This window comes from Pygoscelis adeliae, unplaced genomic scaffold, assembly GCF_000699105.1.
Source record: "Pygoscelis adeliae isolate BGI_AS28 unplaced genomic scaffold, ASM69910v1 Scaffold54, whole genome shotgun sequence".
Lineage (NCBI taxonomy): Eukaryota > Metazoa > Chordata > Aves > Sphenisciformes > Spheniscidae > Pygoscelis > Pygoscelis adeliae.
Window position 1 is genome coordinate 6,063,376 of NW_008824982.1, and position 11,184 is coordinate 6,074,559.

Consider the following 11,184-nt stretch of genomic DNA (forward strand, 5'->3'; position numbering starts at 1 on the left):
AAGAAATACTGGGAGAAACGCTTGCTGAGGGATATTTTGTGCCTTTTGTTTCTGAAGAAGACATGCAGGGTAAAAATGGCTTCGCTGAGCCAGCTGCACCAGTCATGCATTTCAAAAGCGAAGAGAGCCGGGCAGCAAACAGGAAGGGCAGAGCAGGGGGAGAGCAATGTTAATTATCATGACACAGATATCAGTATAAAAGATCAAAATGGCCTGCCCTTCCTTCTCACATAACCATGCTCTTGAGCTCAAAGTTTTATCTCAGTATTTAGTGCACGCTGGATGCAAAATATTCATTCGGACACCAACTGTTTTCAGCTAAAATGACCACCTTTTCCCGTTTTGTTTGTTGGCAATGTTTCAAAGCATGGTTGCTAAGAGGTGCTTTATTTCCCTGGCTGTTTGTGGTTAGGAATAATGAATTCATCCGCTGTGATTGCTGTACTCAGTGTCTCTCTGTCAGGTGCCTGTTTTGATGCGTAATGATTTGGCATTCATTGTCCTCCACACCGGACGTCCTGCTCCTTTTGAAAGCAGAGGGGGCTGTGGCTTCACTGATGGCAGTTGCCGGTTCGGTTCATTGCGGCTCTTTCAGGCCCCACATGCAGTTTTGCTGGCATCCCTGTCCAGCCCCATGCATACGTCAGGCTGCAACACTCTGATGACTGCAGCAATGCTCGTGTTGCTTCAAGCTATGGGCCTTTTCATGTCAGTCTTCTCTTCAAGACCACTGATCTTATGACCAAACTGAACAAAGCATGGCGTATTTAATGTGTAGTCGCTGTGGATCTGTACTCACCTAAGGAAACTTGAATAAAAATTCGGAGATTGCCACACAACTGGTTTGCTGGTCATTGTGTCTGTTCTTACCTGACCTTCATCACCGGCTGTTGAACATCTTGCCCTTGGCAGTGGACTTGTTACCACAACATGACTGGGAAGTAGAGAAATAGCAGCCTCGCAGAGACCTGAGTTATAGGAAAGGTTTACTGTTGTCTGGTGTAATGCAAGATATCTGGGTAAGGGTTGGACAAAACCCAAGTCCTAGCACAGTACCCTACCCACAAAGCCAGCTCACCTTCTTCTCACCAAAGCACTTGTTTTAAACCGAAATTCAAACCCTCAATTCAGTTCAGTGAAGCCCAGAGTTAGCTCTGGTTTTATCGCTGTGATTTGTACCTTCATCTCCTATTTTTCCCTCAGTCTGTTTACCTCAATCCTGCTAAGTGAGGGGCACTTCTTACCTTGGGGACAGCAGGGTTCATTCCCACCAGGTCTGTACAATCCTCATGATAATCTTTCTCCCTTCGTTTGTCTTAACAGTGTCATAAAGTGGTGGCATAGCGTAATGGAGCTTTAAGAGAACAATTTTGTATGGAACAAAAACTAAGCTATTCATTATCCAGCCTTGGGCTCAGCCCAACCTGCTCAGAATAACCAGTTACAACATGTAACAACGTGTTACAACTAGTAATAAGTTTCCCTATTTATTTATTTATTTTTTTGATCAGGGCTGAAAGGTCTTGTGGAATTTGCTTGATTTCACTGCCTGTGCAGGAGCCTTCAGTGGTGTTTTTGCTGGTTATGCCCAGCTGGCCGAGATGGACATGGGGCAACTTTGGCTGACCACAAAAAGGTTCTTTACAAGGCAATGGCCGTTTTTCCTTTTTCCAGCAACATCCTACCAACCAAATATTCTCTTTTTATGATCATCTTGAAAGTGAATAACCTATACTGTCCTTGTCTTGTTAGATACAATTCTCTTACTTAAAACTCTGATGCATTAGACTTGCACGCAGGTGTGTGTGCATGCACACACCTATGGTCACATTTTCTGTCGAGGTCTGCGCCAACTAAAAAGCATCAGTCACCACATTGCAGTGACACGTAGGCTGACTCCTGTGTATTCAGGGCCTATTAAAGAGTTTTTGCCTGCAGGCATTAGCTAGCAAAGTCAGGGCTGGATATTACAACATTTTTAAAGCAAGGACCATTAGTGTCATCCCGGGGCCTTTGCAGTCTTGCCACACTGGCTTTGGTGTGGCCAAGGCTTCCTCCCCATCCTTCAATGCCAAACATTTGCGGTGATGCTCCATGTAGGACATCAAAGCTGTTTCTTTAGGTTTCAGTATTTCAGAATAAACAGCCCAAGGAAATCTTCGCTTCTACTTGGACACAGTAAGTTTTGAAGGATAAGTTTCCACTGTGCAAACAAACATACAGCAGAAATGCCTGAGCCAGTCAAGGCAGCACAGATTTGAGATCAAGCCAAGAGGCGACACGAGACTGCCAGACTAGGCTGGGTGCTAGTTCATACTCATGTCATATCCCGCTTGTGCATCTGGTTGTACAGCATCATTCCTCTTGGCTCAGCTCTGCTGGGCAGACATGCTCAATGCACACATGTTTTGCCATCAGTGTTTCTTCTGTTTTCTTTCTACACTGGATCACCTCATCCACTGTATTCTAAAGATGGAGTAAGTAAAAGTTAGGTAGAAAAACGGCAATAAACAATAGAAAAAACAGTGACCCACACTACATTACCATTAGCTGCTGACATTAGCTACTCTGCACATACAGTTTTTTGCTTGTCTTGCTTGGTAGCATATTCACAGAAGTGTTCCTCAGTGTTTCGTTTTAGTGTAGGCCCTTCTCTTGGAGGTGTCTAATGGAGCACTTACAAGTGTGCTGAAGCTTCTCTTTGAAATTTCTTTCTTTATAAATGTAATTACGTACAGAAGACATGAGTGTTACATAAAGGTGAGGAAAAATCAAAATTCTCATGACTGCATACAAAACCAATATATAAATATCTGCTTCTATCCTTATACATAATTTTTTTCCTTCCCCCAAAAGTCACTTCATCTGTGAAAAATAGACTGCCATCACTGCCAGCAAACTTGAAGATATGCATTGCAGTCCCAGTTGAAGCCTTTGCTCATTGATTTTAATTAGAAGTGCCAGCTCTGTGTCTTCCCTGGAAAGCCGAGGCAGCTTTGGTAATGACACACTGGCAGTTGCGACTGTGAGTGGGAAGTGGCAAAAGCCCACCCAAATGTAGCTGAGAGGAGTAACACAAATTCTGAGGGTGTTTTCACTGCAGCTTCTCGTCAGGAACTGGAGTAAGGCATGGCTTGTTCCTGGAGGCTTTCAGTCTATCCTAAAGTATTTTATTATATCCCTAAGGTAAAGCCTGGCCCCACTGCATCAAGGAATGTTTTGGCACTGGTCGTGGTGGGGCCAGGACATTGTTTTCTTCCCATTTATGACATTCCGGAGTAGATTTATCTTTCTCTAGACGTCAATGAACAAATGAACTCTTCAATATGAGACATAAAATGGAACATTGTTAACTGAACCGTGCTTCCTGGAGGCACAGGTAACAAATTGGACACTTGTTACTCAACTATCATCAAGTTTCTTGGAAGGAAAAGAGCACTGAGCAAGTCACTGACTCTGTGACAAAATGAATGCTTTTAAAAATTCTTTTCTACATACAGAGTTAAATCTTGTTTTCCCTTTAAGTGTTATATTTTCAGTTTATAATAAGAATGAAGCTTCCAAGCTAGTTATATTCAGCTAGTTAAAACAGGCTCTTCCCTTCCTTCTTCCTTGGAAAATGACTGTAACAAACAACTTCATGGGATTCCTCTCTGTCTGTCTGAATAGTTTCCAAGTTAAGACCTTACTGTCTAGAAGGATAAGATTTCTAGGAGGAGTGAAAGGACAGCCCGGACCAAACAATCTGACTCACCTCTCTAAAAGGTGAGACTAAAATCTGACTCACTCATGCTCTCTAAAAAAAGCTTTTCAGAGAAAAACGGAACTTTATCATGCTTCACTCAAAACTATCTTTGTTTCTTATAATCAGATGTTCTTTGATAAGAACGTTATTATTTGCTAATATGGATTGCGGACTTATAATGTCCTTAAGTATGTAGCTGTGCTATACAAATGTTTGTTAATATAAGCTTCACCTATACTGCCATGTTATGCATAAGCCTAACCCCTCAAGACATGCTAATTTGCACTTAGACTCCATTCTGGATTGTCCTGGTTTCGGTTAAACCACAACATGGATCAAGTTAAATAGTGTCTTTGACAGCGACATCCAGGTGTAGCTTAGGTACTGATGCCAGGACCAAAACCCTATATGTAATATTATATATGAAAAAACCCCAGAATAATTATGGGGTCATTCAAGGTCAGGTTGGACGGGGCTCTGAGCAACCTGATCTAGTTGAAGATGTCCCTGCCCACGGCAGGGGGGTTGGACTAGATGACCTTTAGAGGTCCCTTCCAACCCAAACTATTCTATGATTCTATTCTATGATTCTATGAATTACATATTTTTCAGAAAAAAATAGAAAAAAAAAAGGAATATAAACAGGGAGTTTAATGTTGGTGTGTTTTCCCTGCAGCATTCAAATGCCTATTTTTTTCCATTAAAGAACTTTACAATTACAGGAAATGAGCAGTAGAGCTAATTAAGAAGGTCTGCTGCAAAAGGTGATCAAGATCAGGCAGTGGTAAAGAAAATTCGCCATCATGGAAGTTTTTAGTTTCAGTGTTATTACCTAAAGCTGCTGAGTACATAGGGGTAAAAAGGCTGGAATCTTTTGGTCATCTGTTCAGACTGATAAGCAGCTGAAGTCATTCTGATGGACTCCTTTGTTATGCACAGGTAGCTCCAAAATGCTAATCTCTTCCCAGATTTTAAAAGATATGGTCCTTGTCTTGAGAAACTAATTGACTGAAAATAAATATTTTAGTCAATTAGGCTCCACTGAAAGAGATAGTGTCAAGTGACAGCTAACAAATTCAGCAAACTAAGCTGAATTTCTGATCAAAACTTCCATTCCATTTTGTCTCTTTGATACTGCCAGGTACGAAGGTTTGGCATTGCCGCTCCAGCTGCCAAATGCCCTTAAGGTGTTTGGTAATAATTTGACATACTACATGCTGACATCTTTGTGGTTGCTTATTATTTTACATGTGACTCTTTTTAATGATCAACAACATATGAAAACTCCCATCGTGACAGATGTATTTATTGAAATGTACTTAAGCAAAAGTAATAAAGTGTATTTAAAAACAAATCTGCGGAGGGTTACAACTATCAGCTTTTACATACAATTCGCATAGATTTCAATAAGAGCACAGAATAAGGCTCTTCTTATATCAGTAGGGTTAAAAGATTGCCAGCGTTGCAAAGGATTTGTTTCATTAAAACCCTGATTCGCCTGCACTTGCTTCATCCACGAATCCTAAAACAGGGGGATTCTGATCTCCTTCCCCGAATCTGACGCTGTTGCCTCTGTTTGTGTTAACGTACTTGTGTATCATGCTGTAATACTGCTCTTGCGAATTGAAGTTATACAAGGATGAAATCTTCTGCCAGTCTTCATTGCTGGGAGTCTGAAACGGTGCTGGGTCAGTGGCTTCAAAGAAGCAATTAATATTTATTTCTGCCAGCCTGGCTGCATGCTCTTCAGCCTTGGTCTCAAAGAGCTCCCATTCCTTTTTCGAGTAAATTTTCCAGAACTTGAGCTGAAGATAGCTAATCGGGGAGTAACAGCGGATGATACATGTTGAAATCAGGGCCACAGTCATGACGCTGGCTATCAGGAACCATCCTATCAGCTTGGAAAAAAGATAGATGGGTTAACAGCAGTTTTGCATGGTCATATGTAGGAGTATAGAACTTAACATTGAAGCAGACGTGAAAACTGTAAGCGAAGACACCCTGGAGTGCCTGTAACAGTCTGCTCGCTGTGGAGAGAGAGGATACCGTTCACACAGTTCAGCCTGCCTTACAGAGCTTCTGCACCCCTGAGCTCATCTTGTTGGATTGAGGATGAATACCAAAAAAAGAGAAGGTGGAGTGAAGTTCTTTCCTCAGTTATATCCAGCTTTCTTAACTTTAAAGGCAAGGTAACGACCAGCAGTTTCTGCAGTTGTGGTCGGATTTATGGTACAGAGGGAGCAGAATCACCCTGTCTACCTCCGGTGTTGCGAATTAGACCTCCCGCTGACTTGTTTTATCTGCTCTTGGAAAGTACCTCCTCTCCCTGACGTCTGAGCCTGCGAAAAATAGCCCATTGCCACAGCACACAGGAAAAGTTGTGTCCTGTATGTTTTGCAGGCAGGATTTGACTATCGAATATGGGAATTCATTCTTGTTTTATACATGATTTTAACATCCCTAGATAAGTCTCAGAGGCCCCACCTAAAGCGGATGTCCTAGTAGATGCTGGTCCCTTCAGTACCCAGTGGTACTTAGCTGGAAGCTCCGGGCAGAGATCTCACAGTGTCCCCTTCCACCTCAGGCTGATTTTTTTTCAAGTGAAAAACATTGAATGCTAAAGAAAAATGAGTTTGTGTTCTTTTTGGTTCTTAATTTTGTTGAAAGTAGACCAGGTATTAAAAATAATGGTCAGTAACAAAAATGCTCTCACACTTTTTGTGTTTTTGTTTGACTGGTTTGTTTCTTTTAGATTTCATTGCAATATCAGTAACAGTCAGTCTTCCTTGATTTTGCTCCTTGTTTACCTTCAATGGTATAGAGTTTGCTCCTTTTCAGCCTTTTTCTTGGAGGAGCAGCATGCTAAATGTTTAAGAAATGTAAACACTTTGTTTTGATAAACATTTGTACTAAACAGGAACTTCTAAAAATCCAAGTAATTATAATCTCTTATAAATTTAACTCCATTAACCAGCCTTAATGTTTTCCTGAGAAAAAGTGATAAAACCTGATTTTTCTACTGGAGTTAAGATGACGACCAAACCCAGAAACAAAACGGGAGTGCTGCCAAAATCTGGGCGTTTCATTTCACTCCAAACAAAAAAATCCAACCACAAGTGCTATTTTTTTGATCATGCAGTTTGCCATCAGCACAAGAACACTTTAACAAGACAGATGCATATTTTACCTATTCTTTAGAATACATGTGTGAAATTATTAATAGGTTCAAGCATTGAGATTCATAGTCAAACAAGCTGTCTTTATTTGTTTCACTTGCCAGTTCTCCCTCTGTTGCAAGGAAACACCAGCTTCCCCTACTCGTGACCTCAGCCTCCCCTCAGCTAATGCGTACTTACAAAAGTTTGAGATATTTAGAGACATAAAGTGGAAAAAGGGAAGAACTCGCACCATGCCTAAATTAAATGAGAAAAAAACTTGCTGTGGAAAGTCCTGGCCTCTAGGCTGGTTCCCTGCCCAGCTTTGAAAGAGGTTTTGTAAACAGCAGTGCCAAACAATTGCCGTGCAAACATGCAAAACCAGAAAATAGCACAAATATACACTTATTACCTTTCTGTTAGTGTTTTTCGCTAACGAATTTTTGCTAGTCGTGTACTTTCGTTAATTATATAGCATGAGAGAGAAGGACTGTTTACAGTCCCCAGCAGGCACCACCAGCAGCCAGGGTTGAAGCCCACTGAGTGAAGAGAGGAACGGTGAGGCTTTACCTGGGACTGTGCCTGAAGACTGAGGAATTCACCCGATGATACACTCTTCGATAACTTCTCATTGCAGGGTATTTTGACCAGCAGCTCGTGGCACTCTCGTTCTTTATCTTTACACATGAGGTTCTGTATCAGGCTGTTCCCGCTGGCCGCGCACTCGTAGAAGCTGGCTCTGAGCAGGGCCACCGCGATCCAGGTGAGGGGGGCCACCGAGGCTCTGGCTGTCATCGGCACCAGCACGACGCAGTAGCGGGTGCAGGTTCTCCGGGGGCTGCTGCAGCAGCGCTTCTGCAGAGGGCAGCTGCCTGTCAGTAGGCGCCATGTCCTGGTGTTCACCATGTAGCCAAGCAGAAGGAGGATGAAGGCAGGCACTATGAGGAAGACAGAGCCATACAGCATGTTCCCGGAATCGCAGGGACATCTGAACACCACAGAGGAGAAGATGCACTCGCTGGCAGCCGTCAGCAGGGATACAGTGCTGTAACCCAGAACGGTCTGGTGGCGGATGCAGAAATCCATCGCCCCACGTAACTTATCCATTTTCTGCCTCCCCTTACTTTGAGGAGAGTGAAACCTCAGTCAGAAAAGGAAAAGTGAAAGATAACTGTTCTGAAACTCCCACGGCTTAGAGATGCTCGCAGCGCTTTCACTTTCTGGTGGTGATGGTGGTGACGCAGTGAGGCATTGAAGCAGCTCTCCCTAGAGGAAACAGAAGAGCACAGGCTCACTGCACAGTATCAAGGTCAAGTGGAGACCACAGTGGAAACCCACCCTAGTAATCAACATCAAAACAACAAAGATGTGTCTTTGTTTCTATAAAAATAGTTTGTATTTGACCACACATGCACCGTAACTAGGGGTGGCTTAAACCTCATCATCTTCCCAGTGAAGCTTTTCAGTGAGGCAACAGATTAAAAGTGTGAATAAAATGTGAGAAAATCATCCAGAACTGTGGACGGTTTTTTATCCTGCCTTATTATTAGTGATACAATATGGCTTGTTCTCTTATGGAAGGAAATTCAACTATAATTGTGTTAATTTTTCAAGCTAATCAATTAATCTTTTCAAAGTAGTTAGAGCAAATTAGCCAGTGCACACACAGCAATGACCCAGCAAGTGCTTTCCACTGAAGCTCTAGCTACCAGAGTACCATTTGCCAGGAAACAGACTTTGAACTCCCTCCTCCATAGCAGGTAGTGGCAGCTTTGTAGCCCAGAAAAAAAACCCACCCCTAAAACAGCAGAAGCTAAGCAGATGGCATGGAGTGGAAAAATTATGGAAAAGGCTTGCATAATGAAGAAAAATATCTGGAAGGGATTCCTGGGCTTGGAAGACTGAGCTGCCTATGAAAACATTTGCTCCCAGAGTCTGTAGGTTTCGCTCATGCCCTGAGGGAGCTTGACCAGGCTCCTAGCTAAGGTTTGCCTTGTCTAAATCTAGGTAAGGTGAACTGGCACTCATTAAGGAAGTTGAAGCTTTGTTGCTTGCTCGTAGCCATGTAGCTGAAGCTCTCTGAGATGATGTAGGCAGTGCAGTGTGGTAGTTTGCTGTTGTCACATGCTTGGTGACACCCAGATGTGCAGCCAGCCAGGGAGCTGGTGGTCACTGTCATCTTCTCTGCCACAACCACTTATCTGGGATTTTAGAGTCAAAAACACCTGCCTCTTGCATGAACCGCGAGCTCTCTGGCCTCACTGGGTGCATCAGCAATATGAATTCATTCATCCTGATCAGGTTTCGAATGCTGTAATTTATACTGCGCTGATTCTTCCTGGGCATTATCATGGCACAGAGGTTAACCACAAAGCCAGAGACTCACCCCAGGCTCAGGCAAACATTGCCCTCCAGCTGGGCCAGCCTGATTTTGGTACTGGCTACTTCAGGCAAGACAGCAAGGCGTGATGCTGCCCGTACCTGGGGCTGCAAGAACCAAGCACGGTGGAAACACAATGGCTTGTCAAAACTCTGAGAACCTAAATTACTTTCAATGAACTTTTGGGGTCATTTGTACCTTCCAAAGGGTCCTTGCAGCAATTTCGGCAGCTGAGTAGATGGCACAGAGGTACCAGAGCAGGCAGCACTGGTGCAGGTGGCTGCCAGGCTCGCACCAGACGTGCCATGCTCAGCACCGAGCTGCTGCTGCAGAAGAAAACATGCCACTAACTAAAATGGTTGCCTTGGTCTGGAGGAGACTTAGCTTTGTTATCACGCAGCAGTATAATATAAAGACATAAAACCAAAAAGGACGTAAAACCAGCAAGAGTGAATCAGACTAAAGGTTGAGTTAGTCTGGTTACCTCTTAGTTACAGTGGATAGCTGAGGAGGAGCACAGGGACAGGGGAAGCAAGCTCAGGAACACACTCAGGATCCCGTGAATCTGCATTTCAGGGATTTCCTTTGCATCTAACAGCTGTTGAGGTATTTATTCTGTAAATTTGTCTAGTTTCAGTTTTAACCCATGCAGACTTCTAACGTCAAAAACATTGTATAGCAAGTGTGCCTAACCTTCATTCAAACCTGACATCACCCCATTTGATACCCCCAAGTTCTGGAAGGGGAAGAGATAAAACAGCGGATCCCTACCTGGTGTCTCCATCAACTCATGATCTTGTACACTGTCATCATACCCCACCTCTTTTCCGGGCTGAAGAGCCCCTAATATATTGAGTCATTCCTTGTCTGATGTATACCTTTGCATACTTATTTTTTAATCCATGTTGCCACCTGAACCATTCTCTAGGATTCAGGTATCATTTTTTACATGAGGAGAAACGGGGGGCGTACCGGATTTGCAGTGCATTGAAGGTGCAGCTGAATCACAGTTTGCTACAATGGCATACTGACGTGACTTTGTTTTGTATTTCCTTGAAATAATTTCTAGAATTTTAACTGCTTTTTGATCATCCGTGAAGCACTGAGTTGTTATTTTATCGAGCTATGTATTATAATAAAAAAATCTCAGTCCTGAGGGGTAATCTCAGTCTGCTCAGAGTCTATCAGTGAAGTCCTATGAAGGTAGGGCTTGGTTTCACTTTGAACACCACCTCCTCTACACTGAATTTGACCTGCCATTTTGCTTTCTGGTCAGGCAGTCTAAGAAAGTATATCTGCAGTTCTTTAAAGCAGAGGTTTGTTTTTAACTATCCAGAATAACTTTGTATTATTGGCAAATATTGTTGCCTTGATTTTTACCTAGAGGCAGTTAGAGGTAATGGTTAGCGTACCTTGAAACCAGAATTCACCATGTCTGATAAGGTCTTAGCAGATGTCGGGATGGCAGAAATAACAGAAACAAGGTGAAACCGCTGCAAAGGCACCTCATTACGGAGACAGGGACATGGGCTGCCTCTGAGAACCACCGGGTTAAGGGAACCTGACGACCAGCGGCACCTCTCCAGAGCAGATCACGGCCGCACAGAGGAAAGAGCACAGCCAAGAAACCCTGCTACTTCACTTTCTGAGCCTAATTTTAGCAGTTTTATTTATCTGTAGTAAAATATGATTCCAGGAACAAGCTTCCTGGGAAAAGGGGGGGGAAGCTCTGTGCGAAAAAGGATTAACCCTCCCCTCCAAGCAAACATGTTTCCAGTAAATACTCGCAGAACGAGGTGGGAGAGGGAGGAGAGACCACCCTGGTTGGAAAGTGGGGGAGTAGCTGTGCTGGGAGCCAAGCGGGGCGCGGCGGTGGCCCGGGTGAGCCCCGCCTGCGGCAGCCT

At 43.4% G+C, this 11,184-nt stretch overlaps 1 protein-coding gene across 1 annotated transcript; it reads right to left on the reverse strand.

Moving 5' to 3' along the window:
* Nucleotides 1-5,039: 5,039 nt before the first annotated feature.
* FAM26F (family with sequence similarity 26, member F) lies at nucleotides 5,040-8,154 on the reverse strand. Its single transcript, XM_009325666.1, has 2 exons — nucleotides 7,471-8,154; nucleotides 5,040-5,643 (listed from the first exon to the last, which is right to left on the reverse strand). The coding sequence occupies exons 1-2, from the start codon at nucleotides 8,005-8,007 to the stop codon at nucleotides 5,227-5,229; spliced, it is 954 nt and encodes a 317-aa protein (XP_009323941.1). The 5' UTR covers nucleotides 8,008-8,154; the 3' UTR covers nucleotides 5,040-5,226.
* Nucleotides 8,155-11,184: the final 3,030 nt, after the last annotated feature.

Coding starts and splice junctions, on each gene's coding strand:
- FAM26F (XM_009325666.1), bottom strand. CDS start 8,007: ATGGATAAGTTACGTGGGGCGATGGATTTCTGCATCCGCCACCAGACC. Junction 5,644..7,470: donor GTCTTCAGGCACAGTCCCAG/GTAAAGCCTCAC, acceptor CTTTTTTCCAAG/CTGATAGGATGGTTCCTGAT.